This window comes from Chenopodium album, chromosome 2 (genome assembly GCF_948465745.1).
Source record: "Chenopodium album chromosome 2, dcCheAlbu1.1, whole genome shotgun sequence".
In the NCBI taxonomy this organism is placed as follows: domain Eukaryota; kingdom Viridiplantae; phylum Streptophyta; class Magnoliopsida; order Caryophyllales; family Amaranthaceae; genus Chenopodium; species Chenopodium album.
Genome location: NC_137835.1, coordinates 82,574,572 through 82,597,901, shown reverse-complemented (window position 1 = coordinate 82,597,901; position 23,330 = coordinate 82,574,572). Strand labels below are relative to the sequence as shown.

The following is a 23,330-nucleotide window of genomic DNA, read 5'->3' as shown; positions in this document are numbered from 1 at the left end:
TTTCCTTCCAAATCTCTCCAGTGTTGCAGAGATCTTTTTCATAGAACTTAATCCCTCCATTTCTCTTCCTTCCAATTCTTTTTATCCCTAATTTGCTATTCAAATGAAAGATACTTCCTTCCTCCATTTTCCTTCCCTTTTGTCCCTCCAATTCTTTCAAACCAAAGACACTCTTAATGCTTAAAACAACTAGTTCAGCTATTTAACATTGGTATAAATGTATAAAGACTACTCTAAAAGCTATTTGTGATGCATTTTGCAAAAACTATAGCAATAACTAATTTTGGTAGTTTTTGTTAAACAGCACCATAAAGATAAAAAGTGAATGTACCATGTGCTAGTCTCCATTTAGATTCCTAGCCTTTACTTGTACCTTTCAAATATAATGAAGATTATATAATGAAGATTGTACATTTAGATTCCTAAATTAAAAAAAGTAATTCTTAATATGTGTGTTTTGAGGGAAGAAGGGTTCTAAAGGATCTTTGAAGGAATTCGGTACATGATCTTTAGAGGAAAATTTGCATTTCAGGAATGAGGAGTATGAATAGTTGAATACATCTAAAATCCAAATAGAGTAATAAATAAGAAATTATACAGTTTGGACGGATTTTATATTTATATATAAAAAAAAATGTTTACAATTGAGAGTCTAGTCAGTCTACATATTTGAAAGCTTGGGATTTATTAACTAATTGAAATTGGATTCTTGCTTTTCCTATCAAAGGTTGTGAGGAGAGGAAATTGAGAAATAGATTCAAAATGGTTGAAAACTAAAACATTATTTTTTTTTATTTTTTTTTAAATTAGCATAAATCATCAAATGAGTAAAAGGTCATCCTTTGATGCACCTTGCTCTAATTGCACCCGGGGTGCAAGTTCAAGGTACTCGAATATTTCCGAACAGAACTACAAAGGGTACAGTGCTAGGTGCACCTGGGTGTAATTATACCCGAACAGATTTACAAAGGGTATTGGGCTAGCTTTGAGTGATTACATCACATTACTGCAACAACAAAGGATCAGATGGAACACAGATAGGAAGAGGATTCAAACCGTTGATTGCAATATTCAGTTAGAAATCAGGAAGTTGAAGATTGAATATCCACTAAAAAAAACCTAAAGTGTGCGAAAATAATTTGATTTGATTCTTTTTGAAATGAAAATCAAGCTTCACAGCAGTATATTGTCGAAAATTCTGGAATGAAAACAAAGGATTTCAACACCATATGTCTTGTAATGGAAAAACATGATTTTGAGTTGATGTACAGGACACAGGGGCGAGGTTAGGATCTATAGCTTTGGATCAATTCTCAAACTAAGATGTTAATTCACTCGAATTCAATCCTCAACTTCTTACAACAAAATCTACCAGAACCAAGTAAACTATCCTCTATTCCTCCGCATCCAGTAGCCTTCATATCTTCAAGTCAAAGAAGTAAATGAGTCACGCTTATTTGGGTACTTCAATGTGCCCAACAAGTTACCTACAATACAAAATTAAATTCATGAAAGGGCTTTGCAAATCTCTACTAGATACACAACGGGTTTTATACTGATTATGCAGATTTATATATACTAAAAAAAATTCAGATGTGGAGTTACTGTTAAAATGTAAAGACGAAACATTGAAGACAGCTAAATCTCAAGTAATTACTACCTTAATGTTGCCTCCCGTCTGGGATAGCAAAGAGAACAATTGGCTTTGAATGTCTCACATAGGGAACATCGCATCTGAAGTATCCCTTCCTCTCCAACTGAATAACTTCTCCATGTTTCAAATTTCGCATGTTTGCATCTCCAATAGCTAAAGTCTCTTTCTTAGTGACAGGGTTCAGCACATCGAGGAAATCCTCATCCTCTTCCACCTGAATCAAGTTCAACAGGAAAATTGTTCATAGAATCAGCTTATAAACCTTCTGATTAAATATTCACTTGTTCAATGATAGCAGCCTTCTGGACCCAAGAAAGTCAGAAAAAGATGAATAATGTACCTTCTTCTTTGAAATCAAGTAATCAAACTCCATAAGTTGAAGTTTAACTAACTCGTCAATCTCAGGCAGCCAGGTTAGCTTCAACTTAGTGGTTTTGACTGATCCATCTAGATTCAGAACCCCTATTAACTGTGCAACATTCCCAGCCTCGTCTTTCTTGATCTCTTTGATAATGACATTACCCCAGTCCATGAAAGTTACTTCTTCATTGACAGAGATGGCCTCTGCATCAGCATGGTCAATCCATATGTTCTTAGTGAATGTTGTGCACTTCTCTCCAGCACCTTCATACTTTTTATGACGTGGTATAATACGAGTAAATGGTTGCTCAGGGCCATCAGTCAGAGTCACCAAAACACGACGCTCTTCAATCACTGCAGTGTGTCTAGCACACACAGGATCAATGATCTTTTTGTTTATGGTCCAGAGCTTATCCCATTCCATGAGATTGAGATTTTTGGAAGCTCCCTGCAGAAAATATAAACAGATTTAATAGAATTATTTAAGGAAAAATAAAATATTAAAGGGAAGACTAAAATTTATTAGCTACTAATTGCATAGTAAAATTGATTGCCGACATCACCTGCTCAAGTATGAACTGGATCAAAGCGTCAATCTTCAGCCCTCTACGGACAATGCCTTGCACGGTGGGGAATCGAGGGTCATCCCAGCCATCCACCTTTCCATTTTGAACAAACCAGAGAAGCTTGCGCTTGCTAAGAAGAGTATAGACCATATTTAGTCGACTAAATTCATATATATGAACTTTTCTTAGTCCCATATCCTGTTGAATCCTGTCATATTGAGCATTGCGATCATGATATTCACTAGACCTTAGAGCATGGGTTATTCCTTCCACAGAATCTACAAATGGACAGGCAAAGTCATAGGTTGGGTAAACCTTATACTTGGACCCTATCCGATGATGAGGCATTGGATTACATCTGTAGTAAACAGGGTCTCTCAGGGATTTATTTGGATCCTGCATATCCAGTTTACCTCTAATGCAACACATTAAACCCCTTTCAGATCCTGCAATCATTTCCTTCCATAACTCCAAGTTTTTCTCAACACTATTATTCCTGCATTTTGATTCAATCCCTTCCATTCTTTCTTTCTGCATTTGTTCGCGTGGTGTATCATCAACATACGCTTTACCCTGGCGGATCAAATTCTCAGCCATTTCCATCAACTTAGGGAAATAATCAGAAGTATATGTAACATCATCATAAACAATACCCAGAGTCTCGATATCCTTGAGAAGGTTATCGACAAATTCATTACTCTCTTTGGCTGGGTTTGTGTCATCAAAGCGCACAATCAGACGTCCTTTATACCTTTCAGCAAAATACTTATTCAACAATGCTGCTTTTGAGTGTCCAATGTGAAGATACCCACTAGGCTCTGGAGCAAACCTTACACAAACTTTCCCCACTTCGGCATGAGGAAGATCTATTTCAGATCGGCTGGTTGTTTTGTTGTCACCACCAGTGCTCTTCAATTCATTTCGAGAATCGGGGTCTTTCGATTTCCCGCCAACTGGCTTCCCTGAGCCCTTTTTCCCAACATACGTTTGCAACACCTCACTCAAAGCACTGAATTCAGAACTTAGAGAGTTATACCAACGCACCAAGTGTTGGTACTTCTTGTTGGATTTTCTCAAGCTTTCCCACCTTTGGCCAGCACCTACCAGAGGAAATTCCTTTAGAAAAAATAGAGAATGGATACATAGTTTCAACAAGTTAATAATGAAAAATAATTACAAATAATGCTAGATACAAAATTACAAACTCCCATTGCAAATCCCAGTACACTTAAAAAGTTAAAAACCATTTTGTAAAAATCTTGTTCTAATAAACCCACCTTTGCCCAATCTTCATAGAACTGTTCCACCTTTAATTTAGCTAAGGAATAATCCCACATACAAGGGCTGTCTCATACATTAGTCCCTAATAGTAATTACCTTCAACCTAAAGTGCATGTTATCTAGATATATATATATTTAAGGCACCCAACCTCCACCTCCCTTCAGAATTGTCCTCTTCAACTTAGGTCATAACCTCATTAATTATTCTTGACAGAATCAGACACGTCGCACACTTTTAAGTGTATGGATAAGTGGTATAAGCAAATATCCAAATTTACAAATGAGAATTTTTTTAAAAAAAAAAAACAAACAAACAAACTTTCATAATAAGGTGCTTTCCTGTCATTGAGTAGTGGTGAAGAGTCTGAAGACCTATCTCAATTTGAGAGACATAACTGAAATTTTGGCTGTCCAAGGAAAAAAACTTATTCCTTCCACCCCACACTAAGGATGCAACAAAAACCCCTGCCTTGTCATAGGCTTGAAAGGAGGGGGAGGGGGGCACACATGAGTACATTTACTACCTGGCTCACAAAAAAATCACCTCCACACTTATTAAGTCAAAACCTGAATATCTGTCATCTACAAGAGCTTATCAATAAGCAGGAACGTGAATTCATGAAAGATAAGCACAAAAATAGATGCCTCTTATTTGATACAAAATAAATCCAAATGTTCCATGTATAAAAAGGTGCACACAAAAGATGGGACATAATCAATTTTGACACCTTGTTTGAATTAGAGAAAAGAAGTGCAAGGGAAGAAAGGATAAGGAAGAGGAACAAGTTCCCATATTTGGATAGTTGAGGTAGGGAGAAGGAAAGGGAGTGATCTTTTTCCCTACCTCTTTAATAAACACAATCCCTCCAAATTTGGAAAGATTTGAGGGAGAAATGGAGATCCACCTCCCCCTCCCTTTCTTACCCCTCCCCTTCCTCTTCTCCCCCACCCCTCTCCCTTCCTTTCTATCTTGCTACCAATGTACTGTAAGTCATAATAGAGTAAGCAAAACTCCTGCATAGCTTGTCTTTGACATCATATCTAATGTGAAGAAGGTGGCAGGTATTGCCTTTTCAAACAAGGGCTAAGGTGGCACATATACAGTCCCTTTGAGCTCACATATTCAAAGTAATTTTTTAGGGCATTGGGTTGATAAAATGGCTTGTATTTTAAAGCTTTGGTGAACAATATAATTCTAAGTTAAATCTGCTGCTAAAGTGTCCACCACCACATTCATGTCTTTCTCCTATGCAGTGTATGCAGAATTCCCCTATATGAGGCAGAGCGGCCAGAGCAAGCAGAATGTTTTTACCAATTTGAAAACAGGAGCATTTTTCTTTTTACCATGAATCATATAACATCTACCCAAAAACATACAAATTATAAGCACAAGTAATAATCAGAAACAAATTCTTCAGAAGCTTTAAAGATTATGAATCTGGATGAGAGCTTCCTCAATATATATAACACATAAACCTTACTTCACATGAAGACTAATATTTAAATTGCATATATTCTTCAGTAACCAAAGAAACCACATCAGAAAATTCAAATTTAAGTAATAAGTACTATTAACATCCAATGAGATTATAGACTCATTACCAGCAAGGGCAGCCCACAAAAAGATGTCAGCAATCGACACATCATGGGCAACCAATAAGGTATTAGTCGATAAGTAGGCATCCAAATAGCTGCAACCTGCTTCAAACTCAGATCCTTTCTCAAGAATAGGTAAATACTCCAACAATTGATCAATCTGTACAGAAATGCAGCCCACAAAAAGATGTCAGCATCAGAACCACAGTTAGGTTGAAACATCTGAGCTGTTAAGACCAAAATGTATAAAGAATATAAGGAAAAAAAACCTCTCCAGTCTGAAATAAATCTTTCCCATATAGAGTCAGTTTATCCGCAACTCTGCCAATATATCGCAGAAGTACCAAGGTTCCACGGAGGTTTCCCCTATGATACCAAAAAACAGATATGAACGACACTTTAGTAGCCTGATAAATAGAGTTTTCTACAATGATAAAATTGTGGCAACATGGCTGTGAGGCATGTCTTGGCAGAGCATGTATGTTATTAACTCCCAATAACTCATAAAAAACACATACCAGATTCAACTATACGCAAATTGTAAGCTAAAAGATGCCACAACTACCTCCCCCCAATATCTTTTTGTTTGGTTGGATGAGAAAGACATGAAACTATACTAATCCTTCCAAACAGCAATAAGTTCAATCAAACTCGCCATACATTTTGTTTTAGCAAAACGCATAAAATAAACATAAAAATCTATGGCCTAATTAGTTAAATTAATAGTGGGCTAGTAGCACCAAAACAAATCATGGTCTTTTCTTGAAATGACAACTCATTCAACACAAATTCATCATACAATTATGAAAGGGTAATTCATTTGAGCATCATTCTTCGCAGAACACCCCACAAAATTACACACGAATTCATTTATTCATTATCAATCCCATGATTTATAACCTCATAGTATACTCTATGCAATCATGAAACTTACAGCTAATTTCATTTCAACAATACAGTTATCTTTATCGAAACTCAACATTACTAAATTAACCTAAAATTACCTACTGGAGTATTTAATTGCAGGAAAAAAGACCTAATTGTTCGATATCTTAAAAAAAAAAAAAAAAAAAAACAATTACAGAAAATCATATAAACAAGAAGAAAATGCAAAGATTAGAGAAGAAAAATTATACCCATTTGAGAAGATAAACTTGGGAGCAGAGCCAGATGGAAGAGACGGGTCAGGAGACAGAGAAATCCCAGCAATTTTAGCAGCAGCAATGACTGATAATGGAGGATTATCAGCTGCAAACGACAGCTTAATCTCCATTTTTGTTTCTCCCAATGTTGAAAAAATTGCAGGTGATTTGAAATCTATAATCTAGTTTGCGATTTCAATGTAAACCCTTTCTAGGGTTTTAGGGGATACAGAATTATTGAAGAATTTTTTTACGAATTACCCAGAACAAATTTACAATGAATCTGTGAAATTTGTTGAAGAGTGAAAGAGAAATGAGAGATGTTTGTAACTTTGTATTTTTATGAAATGGTGGCCGATTGTTTTTTTGGGTCTTTCTATAACCATTTGATGGTTTTAGACTTTTGGACCCTATTATCCAATCATGTTTTCAGCCCATTTTGGTCAATCAAAGTTGTACAACCCTCTTTTTACCATTCAAAACACTTTGTTTATTTATTTATTTTATTTTATTTTATTTTTATTTATTTTTTAACAAAGAGAACTAACAACAAAAGACTAGAAAAGAAAATAAAGCAAATATCTACGCCTAGCAGCCCCAGCAAGAGAGGGAGTATCTGAAGTCCTTGAGACTTTCCGAATATGACAAGTAGAAAAGGAGGATACAATATCCCTGATTTCCTGAACAATCTAGACCACCGAAATATCTGATGACCCAAGCTCCATAGGCAGCCGATGGATAATCATACAGTCAATGAGAAGGTTAATCCGCATAAAAACCCATTGACAAGCAGCCTGTAACTCATAATGAAGCGCATAGCTTGTTGTACAAGCTCGGGAACCACCCCCTACAATCTAGGAAGAAGAAGGATCCCAAAAACACCACCTTGTACCTGCATTATGATTCTCTTGTTCCCAGGCACCATCAAAAATCATAACGATATCACAGGTCGTTTGACGATTACCCCGAAGAACCTGACTCGCGTAAAAGCAAGAGAACCAGGGGGATTACCATCAGAATAATCGGATAACTCACAAGCCTTTCCACTTATGTCACACCGGTCAAAGGCGAGATCCAAAACAGATCAGGGAGAGTAAACTACCGATCGAAACCTAACATTATTCTGGGTAAGCCAGATGGCCCAAAAGATCCTGAAGAAACGATCTAAAGCAGACCAATTCTTGCCAGTAGCATAACTGGAAATAAGACTCGAGAACCAGTTGTGAAAAGGAAGAAGAGTATCAAGCGTGGGAAGTGAATCCCAAGGAATAGAATCCCAAGGAATAGAATCCCATAAACGTCAAGAGAAAGGACAATCCTGAAATAAGTGTTCCACCGACTCAGAAGCATCATGACAAAACACACATGTCGAATTAATCAGAACGCCCTTAAGTACCAGTAATCCCGCCGTAGGAAGAGCATTATGTAAAACTTTCCAAGCCATCATTTTTCACTTTGGAAGAACAGGCAAACCCCATAACCATTTTCACCATGAATACAAAATTGAAGTGCTAAGGTAGGGATAAATGCTGAGAAAGTAAACCTGTGTAGGCAGATTTGGTCGAGAAAGATCTATCCCGAGTGTATTTCCAATGAACAAAGTCATCAATCTTCTGTAACATACGTTCTAAACCAAGAATCGCCGAAGCTACAAAATTAGGGAACATATGCCTAATCAGAGAGTCAGAGACGCATTCCAAGCACTATAATTTTGAAGTAACAAAGCAAAACCCACAGAAGGACGTTCCTCTACAAGAATACAATCCTTAAAAACAATCCTAACATTAGGCACCTAGCAATCCTGCAGGATGCTAACATTTTCACCCAAGCCTATCTTCCAAGCCAAACCCTTGGAAAGAGCTAACCCCCCCCCCCCCCCCCCCCCGCCAAACCACGACTTCCCTAAGAAGGACGAGGACAAGTAATAGAAGGCTTGGAAGAAAGTAACGAAGGATACTTAGCTTTAAGGACCCGAGAAGCTAAAAGCTAAAACACAAAAAAAAAAAAAAAAAGTCTTTAGGACTATTATTAGTGCATTAACAAAAATTCAAAAACTTGCTCACATATTCTTGTATAACTATATATTGTTACTCATCACTAATCAATCACTAATTGCATATAGAATTACCTATCACTAATCAATCACTTTTATTCGACATTCGATAGAGATATAATTTCAAGCAAACTGCCTTTTTTTTTTTTAAAAAAAAAAACAAAAAATAATTATAAAGGTATAACAAGTTACAACTTAATGTAATCAAATATGAACTATTCAAACCAACACCTATTCATCAAATTATGATGTAAGCAAGCATTTTTCACGATGTTATACGAGAAAGGTGGCTTGACAAACAAAATCGTGCAAATGACAAAATTTCTACCATCGCTTTAATGATAAACGCTTTGTCGCCTTGAGATAAGAGTTACAACTTAGACAAGATGGTCAAGATTCAAGAACACATCAAATTGACAAGATAGACAAATTATTAGGTAACATTCCTACAACTACCAACATTAAAATCTAATACTCCCTCCGTTTTTAAATATTTGCTCCCCTTTCCTTTTTCGGCCGTTTTAAAATACTTGCTCCATTTCCTTATTTGGAAAACTTTTACAATATTTAACTAATTTTCTTACCTAGTGGACCCACCACATATTTTCTCTCCTCCAACCCTCTCCCCTATTTTTGTTTTTTACAATTTTTTATTCTTGCACTTACCCCACTACCTCCGTATATTATTATTTTCTCTCGTTTCTCCTAAAACTCCGTGCATGGAGAAATGAAGCTAGTATTTAAAAACGGAGGGAGTAGTAATTAAGCCACAAATTCCTTTTTTACCCAACTTTCCGTCTTTCACCATCACTCTCCCTTCCAAGCACCATCGTCCTTTCCACACTCTACCCCTCCTACTCAATTTCAAAAAGCAACACATTCTAACCATTCATCTCCATCTTCAACATGGAAGGGTAAGCTACTTTCTCTCTTTCCCTTTATTCATCAATCAATCATTCAATTAAATTTCGCCATTATTACCAAAATCCAAGATTAACCCAGATTTTGTTTGTTGTTCAATTGCAGATCCGACTTCTACCCAGATCGTACAACCCAACGAACTCCGACATACTCAACCGCCGCATACTCCACCACAAGCGTCCACGTCACCGCCCTCGACGGCCTCGTCAACGTCAACTCCCTCTTCACAATCGCCGTCTTCGTCGGGCTCTCCCTCACCACTCCCGGCCAACGCAGCCTCGAGAATCGTTCCTCTTGCGACGCCGGCATAGACGTCGCTAAAAAACTCCTCGTGTTCGAGGTCGTCTCGTTTAGCTTTTTCCTCTTCTCGTCCCTGGTTGCGCAGGGATTAAAGCTTGCAATCAACATATTAAATAGCAAGGATGTTGATGAGGTTTTTAGGGCCCACATTAATACCAAAGTATTGAGGGTTGGAATGTTGGGTTCTGCTATTGGAAGTGTTATGGGGTGTTTGTTTTTGATGTTGTCAATGGTTAATGTCATTGAAATTAGGTTGGGTTTGTTGAGTTGTGGGAGTAAATCTGCTACTCATGCTGTTGCTGCTTTGGTTATTCTTGTTACTTCTGCTCTTTTGGTTTATATTTCTACTGCTCTTTATGCTTTCTTGCATTGATTTCATGTATTCGGATTCTATTTGTTGTATAAAAATTGTGTCAATTTTCCAAGAAATTTGCTCTATTTTGTGGTGTTTTTTTGGTTGCATTTTGATTTGTCTGTTGGGTGAAATCGAAGATAATTATTTTAATTGTATGTTACATGTTGAATTTTGGCCTTATTGTTTGAGTTATTTATGGTTGTTTTCCTCATTGAGCTGAGTATTGTGGATAAGTTTATGTTCCAATCAATACTGGATGAACTTTCGAGTTTTCGGAATAACTAGCTTGTTATGTGCTTGGAGCTCAATTTGGTTAATTGAGCGGGTAACAATGGAGCATTAGTATTCTAGGGAGTCGCTTTGATAGATCGAGCTTAGCTTGTAAGTCCTAACTGGCTAACTTCGGTTGGACTTGGTGATCTCGTAGTTTGAGCTATTGTAAATTTGTAATATAGTGTGATTGAGCTAGTTAAGCTAGGCCATTCTAGTACTGAACTGTTCTGGTGTCTTGGTGTACTTAAGTGAGTTAAGCCTGTCTCATTAGCTTGGCAAATCATGGCTTCGGCCTCCATGGAGTATTTATATCACTGCTTGATGATTCATCCAATCAATTTCATTTACGAGTTTACTGCTTCAATCAACATCATAGGAGAAAATCAGTATTTTAGTGGAATAGTCTTTTGCTCATATTGGTTGTGCTTAGAGGACTCAGAGCATTTCTTATGGATTTAGTCTCAACATCACTTGATCAGCGAGCTCTTAGTTCTTTGAACTACACAAAGCAAACTTTGATCATGGAAAAATTGTTGCGAGTAATAAGAAGCGGAGGAAGTAAATAAATAAAAGTTATCGCGATAAAACAAAAGTTATTTGTGAACCCACCAAACACGAACAAACTACCCACGATTCCACGAACCTTTCTCTATCATCGATTAAAGCTTTAATTGGTCAAATTTAACCATCTCATGGTTAAATTTGACCAAATAACCTACAAATTTGAGTTTCAGCGGCTATGATGAAACAACAAGAACATGAAGAGCGAGAAAATGGAGGTGGCGATGGTGGTGGACGCCATAGAATGTTGTAGTTGAATTGAGGGGAGATGAACAAAAAGAGAGAAATTTCCTGTTAGATGTAGATAGAGCGGAGATCATGTGTAGTGTGGTTTTTTTAAAAGAAAGGGGTAATTTTGTAAATTCACACTAAAAAACTAATTAAAAAAAAATCTACTTTGTTGCGAGTAATGTGAAGCATCCGTATTTGGTAATTGTACTGAGTAATGGAAAACGGAGGTAGTATATCAAAATCATAATAACTTTTACAGTATTTGTTTTAAGGAAACTTTATAATTTTAGGGCAGTTTTACAACGGATATAGAATACCTATTTTACACCCCAATTGTTTTAAAAGTTTGTTATAAAAGTGTGCTAAAATTAATTTCCATAGACAAGGTAAAAACAAAACTTATGACGATAAATTCTGACCGTTGATATTATCTAGAACCTATAGATCTTTAAGGCATCTGGCGGTTGACAACTTGACATATGCGCGTAATCTCCCGGCGCTTTTTTTCTCTTGCTCTTTGGAGGTTTTCAATTTTTCACTTATACGCTGCGCCATTCTATCTCCTCCGAGTTTTCCATTGAATCGCACTCCACGTTCTCCATTGAAGCGCCTTCTGATATTTCTATCCTCCATTGAAGCAATTTCTCAGGTAAGTTCTTGTTTCTTTTTGTAATCTTCCGATATCAATTTCACAATCTAGGGTTTATCGTTGATCCAATTTAATTTTATTGTCAGTATAGCAAATTTAGGGTTCCGGAATTCTAAACTTTTGCTATCGAAATTATGAGCCTAATTAATTGAATCAAATTCGCCTTTTCTTCCTATAATTATGTGACTTTTCGAGCCTGATTTGGTAGTTGAATCGAATTTGGTTGTTCATGTATTGCTGAACCATTTAATTTTAGGTTTGAACTATGAAATTACCCTTGAATTTGATATGTGTGTGTTTATTGTCTTTCAATTTCTCACACTACTAAATTAGTGTTTTGCTGGCTGCAGTTGTAGGCGGCGAAGCAAGCGTTATTTGAGGAATTCATTATTTTACCAGGCAATAATCTTTGTGGCATAATACAACTATTGTTTTGTTGAATTGATTGAGAGAATCTATGGGGGAATCTGAGGATGTGAAATCAAAGTCGAGGAAGGAGGAGATTGAGACCAAGGAGGAGTCTAGAAGGAGTCGAGGCCGTGAACATGAAAAAGAAAGAGAAAGGGACAGGGATAAGGAAAGGAATGGGGAAAAGGAGAAAAAGAGAGACAGGGAGAAGGAGAGGGATAGGGAGAGTAGGCGGTCGGAGAGAGATAGAAGTGTAGATGATAAGCATAGGGAGAGGGAAAGGGATCGGGATAGAGAGAAGCACAGGGATAAACACAGGGATAGGGAGAAGGAGCGGAAAAAGGATCACAAAGATAAGGATGGAGATAGAGAAAGTAGAGAGAAGGAGAGAGAAAAGGAGAAGGCAAAGGATAGAGAACGAGAGGAGAAAGAGAAGGAGCGGGAGAAAGAAAGGGATAGAGAGAGGGAACGGGAGAAAGAAAGGGAAAGAGAGAGGGAGCGAGAGAGGGAAAGGGAAAGAGATAAAGAGAGGGAGAGAGAAAGGGAACGAGAGAGGGAGAGGAGGGAAAGAGAAAGAGAACGCGAGAGGAGAGAACGTGAAAGAGAGAGGGAGAGGGAAAGGGTGAGGGAAGAAAGAGATAAGGAGAGAGAGAGGCGGCGCCGTGAAGCAGTAAGTGATGACAGTGGCGATGAGAGGAAGGACAGAGATAGGAAACGGCGAAGGAGAGATGATGAGAACAAGGAGAGAGACCGAGAACGGAGTAAATCAAGAGACCGAGAAAGAAGTAAATCAAAAGATCGAGATAAAAGCAGATCACATAGGCACCGGGATGATAGTGTGGACAGCCAGAAGAAGAAGAGTGATGATGAGCCTGACAGAATTCAGGAATTAATGGAGACAAAGGAACAGGACATGGAGGAGGAACAGAAGAGATTGGATGATGAGATGGAGAAACGGAGGAGGAGAGTTCAGGAATGGCAAGAGCTGAGAAGGAAAAAGGAAGAAGAGGAACGACAACAGCTTGGGGAGGCAAATGCTGAAGAACCTAAAGCAGGTAAGAAGTGGACACTAGAAGGTGAATCTGATGATGAAGAACCTGCTACAGAAGGGCAGTCAGATACAGATATGGATGTGGATAGAGTATTTAAACCGCCAGTTGAAGCTGGTGAACCTATGGCTGTTGATGTTGAGAATGGAAATGCATTACCTAATGGGGGTGCTGCTGCAGCTGAAGAGGAAGATATTGATCCTCTGGATGCCTTTATGAACTCAATGGTGTTACCTGAAGTTGAGAAACTGAGTAGTGCTGTGCTTGATACAGAAAGTACTGAATTGAATGGCAAGGATAAAAATATTGAACAAAGCAATGGTGAGGTGTCTAAGAAAGCTCCGAAGAAATTTCTTGGAAGAATAATGCCTGACGAGGATTCAGACCCTGAGTACGAGGATCAAGAAGACGGGGGAATGAATTTAGAGGATGAAGATGATGATGAGTTTGTTAAAAGGGTGAAGAAGACTAAAGCTGAGAAATTAGCCATAGTTGATCATTCAAAGATTGATTATATTGACGTCAGGAAGAATTTTTACATTGAAGTAAAGGATATTGCAAAGATGACTCTTGAGGAAGTTGATGCTTACAGGAAGGAGCTGGAGCTGAAAGTTCATGGAAAAGATGTGCCAAAGCCAATCAAAACCTGGCACCAAACTGGACTAACAACTAAAATTCTGGAGGTGATCAGAAAGATGAACTTTGAGAAGCCAATGCCAATCCAAACTCAGGCTTTGCCTGTAATTATGAGTGGTCGAGATTGCATTGGTATTGCAAAAACTGGTTCGGGAAAGACCTTGGCTTTTGTGTTGCCAATGTTGAGGCACATTAAGGACCAGCCACCTTTGATGTCTGGAGATGGTCCAATAGGACTTATTATGGCCCCTACAAGAGAGCTAGTCCAGCAAATTCACAATGACATAAAGAAATTTGCCAAAGTAATGAATTTGACCTCTGTACCTGTATTTGGTGGCTCAGGTGTTGCGCAGCAAATAGGTGATCTGAAGAAAGGAGCAGAGATTGTTGTATGCACCCCTGGTAGAATGATAGATATACTTTGTACAAGTGGTGGTAAAATAACAAATCTTAGAAGAGTTACCTTCTTGGTCATGGATGAAGCTGACAGGATGTTTGATATGGGTTTTGAACCTCAGATAACGAGAATTGTCCAGAACATAAGACCAGACCGTCAAACTGTATTATTTTCTGCTACCTTTCCTCGTCAGGTTGAGGTTTTGGCAAAGAAAGTCCTGAATAAACCGGTGGAAATCCAGGTTGGTGGGAGAAGTGTTGTTAACAGAGACATAACCCAGATGGTTGAAGTTAGGCCTGAAAGTGAAAGGTTTCTTAGACTCTTGGAACTGCTTGGGGAGTGGTATGAAAAGGGAAAGATTCTGGTCTTTGTCCATTCCCAAGATAAATGTGATGCATTGTTTAAGGATTTACTCAAGAGTGGTTATCCTTGTCTTTCTCTTCATGGCGGAAAAGATCAGGGGGACCGTGAATCCACCCTTGCAGATTTTAAGAGTAATGTGTGCAACTTATTGATTGCTACTAGCATTGCTGCTAGGGGTCTTGATGTAAAGGATCTTGAGCTAGTAGTTAATTTCGATGTCCCCAACCATTATGAAGACTATGTTCATCGTGTTGGCCGGACAGGTCGTGCTGGTCGCAAGGGGCATGCTATTACTTTTATTTCTGAAGATGAAGAAAGATATGCTCCTGATCTTGTGAAAGCTTTGGAACTCTCAGAGCAGCCCCTTCCACAGGATCTGAAAGCGCTTGCCGATGGGTTCTTGGCAAAGGTGAGACAGGGTCTTGAGCAAGCCCATGGAACAGGTTATGGTGGAAGTGGGTTTAAGTTTGATGAGCAGGAGGATGAAGCACGGAAAGCAGCGAAGAAAGCACAGGCCAAAGAGTATGGTTTTGAGTTTGACAAGTCAGATTCAGAGGATGAAGACGATGAAGTCCGCAAAAGAACAGATGTTACTGTACCCAACCCTGCTCTTGGTGGGCAAGGGTTACCAGATACTACAGGGCATCCTGCCTCGGTGTCGGGCACAGCTGGCTCAGTGCCTGGCTCTATACTGTCAATCAATTCAGCAGATAATCCAGCTAGGGCAGTTGCCCTCGCCGCATCAATGAAGATACTACAGAATTTAGCCAAGCTACAACAAGATGCAATGCCTGAGCACTATGAGGCAGAACTTGAAATCAATGATTTCCCACAGAACGCTCGCTGGAAGGTGACTCATAAGGAGACCTTGGGTCCTATATCTGACTGGACTGGAGCTGCCATCACAACTAGGGGACAGTATTATCCTCCTGGCAAGGTTGCAGGTCCTAATGAACGTAAACTATACCTCTTCATCGAGGGACGTTCAGAGCATTCAGTCAAAACAGCTAAAGCAGAACTGAAGAGGGTTTTGGAGGATATCACATCGCAAGCTATCTCTCTTCCAGGCGGGGCCCAACCTGGCAGGTATTCTATTCTCTGATAACCAGAGTCTTAATTGTACTGCCTTAATGGTAGTACATTGGTCATCCTGAGATTGGAATCAGTATTAGATGCTGCTGGTGTACCATCATCCATTTGCTTTGCTATACTTTATTAATGTTTTGCTTACTTTTGTAACATTAAGTCTGGTTGTCATTTCTTAAATGATTCTGTTGTGATGGATGAGACTTGCTAAGCTATGATGCTCTAAACTTGGTACATCATTCATCTTTATATCTGATTTTGCTTGTGAGGAGTAGAAATTCATTGGTATGTGTCAGATTAGGGGTATGAGGATATTCATGGATAAACCTGCCTAAATGCTATCCATTTCTATGTTTTTTCCCATACATATGTTGTAGTTCACTAATTTGACTTAACAGTTCAGCATTTGAATATTTATGCTTGATCTCTGGTAGTCCGTGCCTCTTTTGATCGATTTCTTTTTTCCTTTTTTTTCCTCTCGTTTTCATCTTTACCCTGAGCTCGAGGGAGGATCAGAGGAGACCATTGCCTTTTGACAGAAGTGGCTTACTGTCTTGCGTGGCTTCTGGAGGCTTACAGAAAGCAATTTGGGTACCTGCACTTCAAGCCTTCAATTATGATGGATCTCATTGACTGATTTCTTGATATTTTGGTCGGGGTGAAAGCTCATATGTTTTTTTTTGCTGATTGTAGGTCTGACGGTTGGAAAACCAGAAGCACTTCCTTGTATAAGCTTAAATGGGGTTATTGCAATTGCTTCCCCCCAGAAGTATCTTTATAGCTTTGTGATATTGTATGTTGAAGATATTGTGATTGGTTAGGTTCTGTTCAAGGTTAAATTTAGATTACAATTTATCTTTTGCTCTCAAATAAATCCTTTGGCTACCTTGCTAGTTTGTCAAATTTTGTCAGTTTCTAGTTTGGTTAGATCAGGGTCGGGAGTTTGATGAAGGTGATGATGTATAATTGACAGGAAGACCGGCCTTAGATTATGCTTACTAGTTTGGTTAGATCGGGTAGGGAGTTTGTTGAAGGTGATGATGTATATATAGACAGGATGACTTGCCTTAGATTATGTTTAATTGTTTAGCTTGTTATTGGACAGTGATGGACTGGTGTTATGTACTGCTGTTTGCTGAGATCTTATGAACTTTGGAGACTTATGTTATGGATCCTGAGTTTTGTAGCACTGGGGAGTGTAAAGATAATGAAGGATGTGAATCAACTGGCATTACTTGGATACTATATAAGATATTGTAGTTAGTGGTTAATTTTAGGTAGAAAGACTTTAGAATTCCAACTTTTGGGAGTAGATACTAGAAAGTAGATTGGTTGACTGAAAAAAAACCCAGGTAGTGACCTCATGTAGCTGTATGCCTGAACCTCCTCGGTAGTTTATGTCTCACCACAGAGAAAGTAAGTTGCCTAGCAGTCTATGTTGCTTAGACCGGATTTGGGTGTTGTGCCTGATATGTTGGATCCTCTGACACTAGATTTTACAAAAATCTATATTAAGCAACTATATACTCCGTATTTAGGTGTCGTGTTGAAAGATCCGACATTCAACCCTCAACGTGCGACAGGGTGTCAAGTTAACATAGCTAGCTGCTAGTTAAATGAAAGCTTTACTGCACAAAAAGAAAGTTACTCCATTTTGGTGAAGTCTATCATTCTATGTCCTGCCATGATACTACATGAGCGGGTTATTTACTTTCTCCTTATCCCTCACATGACCACCAGTACGTGACCAGTTATAACCAGATCTAGAGGATTGGCTGTTGAACCTCTGAAGGCTTTTCGGGAGTTTTGATTACAGTAAGACTGTGGATGGAGTTATTAGAAGATCATGGATATTGTAGATTGCCTTTTGTCTGTTTTCCAGGTCCTGAAGTTCTTAGAGATAATAAACACTCTTTTTGCGTGGTTCTTGCTGTCTAAGCCTATCTATCTTTGCAGGGCCTCAGGTGTACGCCGTGTACCCTCTGATTTTCATAAGAGGGTCGTCAACTGTTTGGTCCTATAGGCTTTTCGATTTTTCAATCCACTAATCCAGGATCCTTTAGGCTATTATGCTTGTACTGATCATTACTTGGTTTAAGGATGGGCAAATCAGTTACCACTACCAGTATAATTACTTGAACACGGGTTAGAGACAAAGATTGAGTTAAATTAAGCCTTAAGGTTTAGAATCCATTAGAGACAATACACATATATTCTTCATAAGTCAATATACAGAGTAACAATATGTGGACTTGTGCATAACCATGATTATGGTAATGGTGATGTTTATATAGCTCAATCTTATTACCATGTTTTACAAATCGATTCAATAACATAAAATTTTTTATTCCATGTTAAACAATATTATACTTCGTATATATTAAAAAAATGTATCTATGATTAACAGCATTTTAGTTACTAATGTACAAAAAATTAAAAAAGAAAAGGAAAAGGAAAAGAAAAAGAATGAAGAAAATTATCACAAATCTCAATGTTAACAAAACCCCATCATTGATAATCTAGGTTATACAAGAATCAAAAATACAATTTTTCCATGAATTTCATAAAAAATTAGAGATCTTACTATAATCTCTCTCCTTGCATCCTCCTCCAATGAGGATTAATCAATATAATTTTCTTCTTCAATCTTGTTTATATTAATCTTCCTTTAGTTTTTCTTTCTTTCTTTTGAGGCTTCAAATATCTTAGCAAGAAAAAACGAAACAAAATAAAATATCTATGAACCTAAAGCAGCAAATCCACCACCTTTCATCATTTGCTTAAACTCTTTATAATTAACCATTCCATCACCATCAACATCCACCTTGCTAATCATCTTCTTACAATCATCAATTGTTCTTCCTTGCTTCAAACCCAATGATTGTAGAACAGATCTCAACTCCTCGACGGTTATAAAACCGTCACCATTTTGATCAAACACGTTGAATGCCTCCCTCATGTCCTCCTCCTCGTCCCTCTCGTCCATTATTGTTTGGTACAAAGCACCAAATTCTTCCATATCAACATAACCATCCTTATTCACGTCGATTTTTTCTATCATTTGACTAAGCTCTCTATCGGGAATGTATATTCCCAAATTTTGTAGAGAATCGTTTAACTCCTTTTTCGTGATCTTCCCATCTCCATTCCGGTCAAACATCTGAAAAACTCTTTTGAGTTCTGCTTGATCCATTACTTTGAACTTAGATCCCTCCAAATAAACAAACAACAACGTTTGACTTACGTACCTTTCTTTGTATTATTTTAATGATCTCTTTACAATCTCCAAATAAGGAGATGGTTAAATTTAATGTGATGACTTTGAAATGAACATCGAGATAAGAGGGAAAAAAACAGAACTTTAGAACAAATGCAACAAACAAAGAGGATAATAGAAAGGGAAAGTAAGTTTCGAAAACGAAAAAAAATTGGCAAAATTAATTTGGGAGAGATTTTGTTTTTTGAAATGAGGGGCAAAAAAGTTGTACCCCAAAAAATTGGATGCAAAAGATGAAAATTGGTAGAATTGAGTAGGATAATTAGGAGAAGAGGCAAGAATTTCGAAGAGTCGTTGATTTATAAGTAGTTAGTTGGATATATACTTGTCTCTTCCTGTTTTAAGGGGTTTAGATTATGCAATTTAATTTTATCTTTTTTTTTTAAAAAAAAGGGAGTTGGAATTGGCGCGTTTTTCGTCGTGGCTAGCTCATTCTTAATTCATGGAGTCCATAACTGTTGGAATACTTGGTCTTAATCACATGCTTTTGGTTGTTTAATTATATAATTAATAATAACGTAGTATAATTATTGAGAATTTACAAGTAAAATACTCTTGTTTTGGACTTGGTATGTTTAAAATAGAAGGTACATGACTATCCTTTTTTATTGTCTAGAAACTAAGAGTTGACAAAATGAATTTTTAATGAATTAAATCGAGTGTAAGATAACGACATTGAGCATATAAGAAGACTCGGTATAATTATAACGCTACATAAGTGGGTAGGTTAAACTTTGTTAATGGTTTATTTACCCAAGTCAAATTGAAAAAAACTCCTGATGATTGAAAGTTAGTCAAATACGGACTAAATAATAACTTTCACATCTTAAGCTAGATTGCCTAGATCTAATTAACAAAGATGTTATGGTGATTTGTGTTACTTGATTGATTAAACGAGTTTTTTCAAGTTAACAATTTTACCCAATTAAATTAAAATCATGTCAATTTTACTAAGTAGACTAAAGTTATTGAAATATGAGTTTAAATGATCAACCTATTACATAGATTAAACAAATTGAAATATGAGTTGAAATTATCAATTTTTATTGACGGAAAAAACTATCAAATTTTACTCCTACAAATATGCAACTACTTTATTCATAATTTACATTTTTTTTTTTACTTTGAAGAAAGTCCAAAGGGCGAGCTTAATTAATCAAACCCTACATAATTTACAATTAATTAATCAATATAAAAATAAATTAAAATCACTTTATACAAAAAAATATGCAACTCACAATTCTATAATGTATTATAATATATCTAATCCTAATAATATTTTCTTTAAAAAAGATATTATCAAGTATGAAACACATAATATTTTTAACTCTGAATTTTATAAAATTTGCCATCCATGACAAATTAGATTGAGTAAATTTTGTTTTGTATAGATATATATATATATCTTTATTGACATCTTTATAGACATCTTTATTGGTGTCTTATGGTTTCAAACCTCCTTATGTCACCCCAAGAATCACCCCAAGCATACAATTTATTTTTGAAAAATGGTAAAAAATTGACACGAAATCGTATATTATAACCTTCAATTTTGGACATTTTTTCATTTTTTTAAACCAAGAATAAAAATTTCCGAAAGGCTTACCATGGATCCTAATACACCCCGGGAGTTCATTTGGGTGGGTACAACCATCCAATATGCCTTTAAACGGTTAATTTAAATTACCCGTTAAAAACTTGCACAAATTTCATAAGCTCAAGTATAACACGGACATTTATAACAACATATCATGGGCAATAATGGTTCCAAACGTCATTATATGACCTCACGATACATCCCCTACTATCTCAAGAGTTTTCAACACCGGGTACCGAAACCTCCAAAATTCTTCAAAAAACGTGGATAATAGGCTTCAATTTTGGCAATTTCTAACTTTTTTTGGCCCAGAAATAAAAATTTCCGAGATGTTTACTATGGGTTCTAATACCCTTCGGGAGTCCAATTGGATGGGTAGAACCATCCAATTATCCTTTAAACGTTCGATTTATCCGTTTACAACTTGCATCGATTTAATAAACTCAAGTCTATCAGGACATTTATGACAACATATAAAGATCATATAGGGTTTTGAAACGTCATTATATGACCCCACGATACATCCCATACTATCTCAAGAATTTTCGACGACACCGGGTACTGAAACCTAAAAAAATCTTCAAAAAGCATGGATAATCGACTTCAATTTTGAAAATTTTTGACTTTTTTTGGGCAGTTTATAAAAATTGCCGAGATGTTTACCATGGATCCTAATACCCTCTGGGAGTCCAATTGGGTGGGTGGAACCATCCAATTTGCCTTTAAACGTTCAATTTATCATTTTACAACTTGCAACGATTTAATAAACTGAAGTCTACCAGGACATTTATGACAACATATAATGATCATATAGGGTTTCAAACATCATTATATGACCCAACGATACATCCTCTACTATCTCAAGACTTTTTCGACACCGGGTACCCAAACCTAAAAAATTCTTTAAAAAGCGTGGATAATAGGCTTCATTTTGGCAAATTTTGACATCATTTGGCCCGAAAATAAAAGTTGCCGAGATGTTAACCATGGATCCTAATACCCATCGTGAGTCCAATTGGGTTGGTGGAACCATCCAATTATCCTTTAAACGTTCAATTTATCCGTTTACAACATAGCATCGATTTAATAAACTCGAGTCTATAAGGACATTTGTAATAACATATAATGATCATATAGGGTTTCAAACATCATTATATGACCTCACAATACATCCCCTACTATTTCAAGACTTTTTAATAGCGGGTACCGAAACCTCCAAAAATCTTCAAAAAATGTGGATAATAGGCTTCAATTTTGGCAATTTTTGACTTTTTTTGGCCCGGAAATAAAAATTGCTGAGATGTTTACCATAGATCCTAATACCCTCCGGGAGTCCAATTGGGTTGGTGGAACCATCCAATTATCCTTTAAACGTTCAATTTATCCGTTTACAACTTGCATCGATTTGATAAACTCAAGTCTATCAGGACATTTACTACAACATGTATTGATCATATAGGGTTTCTAATGTCATTATATGACCCCACGATACATCCCCTACTATATCGAGATTTTTCGACAGCGGTTATTGAAACATCCACAATTTATCAAAAAGCGTGGATAATAGGCTTCAATTGGCAATTTTTGACATCTTTTGGCCCGGAAATAAAAGTTGCCGAGATGTTTACCATGGATCCTATTACCCTTTGGGAGTCCAATTAGGTGGGTGGAACCATCCAATTATCATTTAAACGTTCAATTTATCCGTTTACAACTTGCATCGATTTAATAAACTTAAGTCTATCATGTCATTTATGACAACATATAATGATCAAATAGGGATTCAAACGTCATTATATGACACCACGATACATCCCATACTATCTCAAGACTTTTCGACACTGAGTATCGAAACATCCAAAAATCTTAGAAAAGCGAGGAAAATAGGCTTCAATTTTGGCAATTTTTGACTGTTTGTGACTCGGAAATAAAAATTACCGAGTTGTCTACCATGGATCCTAATACCCTCCGGGTATCCAATTGGGTGGGTGGAAGCATCCAATTATCCTTTAAACGTTCAATTTATCCGTTTACAACTTGCATCAATTTGATAAACTCAAGTCTATAAGGACATTTATGATAACATACTAGTATAATGATCATATAGGGTTTCAAACGTCATTATATGACCCCACGATACATCCCATACTATCTCAAGACTTTTCGACATCGGGTACCGAAACCTACAAAAATCTTCAAAAAGCGTTAATAATAGGTTTCAATTTTGGCAATTTTTGACTGTTTTTGGCTAGGAAATAAAAATTGCCGAGATGTTTACCATGGATCATAATACCCTCCGGGAGTCCAATTGGGTGGGTGGAACCATCCAATTATCATTTAAAGTTCAACTTATCCGTTTACAACTTGCATTGATTTAATAAACTCAAGTCTATCAGGACATTTATGACAACATAAAATGATCATATAGGGTTTCAAACGTCATTATATGACCACACGATACATCCCATACTATTTGAAGACCTTTTGACACCGGGTATCAAACCTCCAAAAATCTTCAAAAAGCGTGGATAATAGGATTCAATTTTGGCAATTTTTGACTGTTTTTGGCCCGAAA

At 37.0% G+C, this 23,330-nt stretch overlaps 4 protein-coding genes across 5 annotated transcripts; 2 read left to right on the top strand and 2 right to left on the bottom strand.

The window, feature by feature from the left end:
* Window positions 1-1,131: 1,131 nt before the first annotated feature.
* On the bottom strand, window positions 1,132-6,960 carry LOC145603662 (glutamate--tRNA ligase, cytoplasmic-like). Its single transcript, XM_081659614.1, has 7 exons — window positions 6,594-6,960; window positions 5,727-5,823; window positions 5,464-5,617; window positions 2,578-3,680; window positions 1,995-2,462; window positions 1,661-1,868; window positions 1,132-1,487 (listed from the first exon to the last, which is right to left on the bottom strand). Exons 1-6 carry the CDS (start codon window positions 6,728-6,730, stop codon window positions 1,662-1,664), a joined length of 2,166 nt encoding a protein of 721 aa, XP_081515740.1. The 5' UTR covers window positions 6,731-6,960; the 3' UTR covers window positions 1,132-1,487; window position 1,661.
* Window positions 6,961-9,421: 2,461 nt separating this feature from the next.
* Window positions 9,422-10,320, top strand: LOC145590430 (uncharacterized). The gene is made up of 2 exons (XM_081646993.1): window positions 9,422-9,566; window positions 9,679-10,320. Exons 1-2 carry the CDS (start codon window positions 9,559-9,561, stop codon window positions 10,244-10,246), a joined length of 576 nt encoding a protein of 191 aa, XP_081503119.1. The 5' UTR covers window positions 9,422-9,558; the 3' UTR covers window positions 10,247-10,320.
* Window positions 10,321-11,645: 1,325 nt separating this feature from the next.
* Window positions 11,646-16,276, top strand: LOC145603644 (DEAD-box ATP-dependent RNA helicase 45-like). Of its 2 annotated transcripts, none has more exons than XM_081659603.1 (2): window positions 11,646-11,942; window positions 12,276-16,276. In XM_081659603.1, the coding sequence occupies exon 2, from the start codon at window positions 12,400-12,402 to the stop codon at window positions 15,895-15,897; it is 3,498 nt and encodes a 1,165-aa protein (XP_081515729.1). In that variant the 5' UTR covers window positions 11,646-11,942; window positions 12,276-12,399; the 3' UTR covers window positions 15,898-16,276. The 2 variants fall into 2 exon arrangements, with proteins under 2 accessions (XP_081515729.1, XP_081515722.1); XM_081659596.1 differs by having other exon boundaries at window positions 11,647-11,942; window positions 12,293-16,276.
* A 1,951-nt stretch (window positions 16,277-18,227) lies between these two features.
* On the bottom strand, window positions 18,228-19,453 carry LOC145590414 (calmodulin-like protein 3). The gene has a single exon (XM_081646992.1). The coding sequence runs from the start codon at window positions 19,072-19,074 to the stop codon at window positions 18,619-18,621; it is 456 nt and encodes a 151-aa protein (XP_081503118.1). The 5' UTR covers window positions 19,075-19,453; the 3' UTR covers window positions 18,228-18,618.
* Between the last annotated feature and the right edge of the window lie 3,877 nt (window positions 19,454-23,330).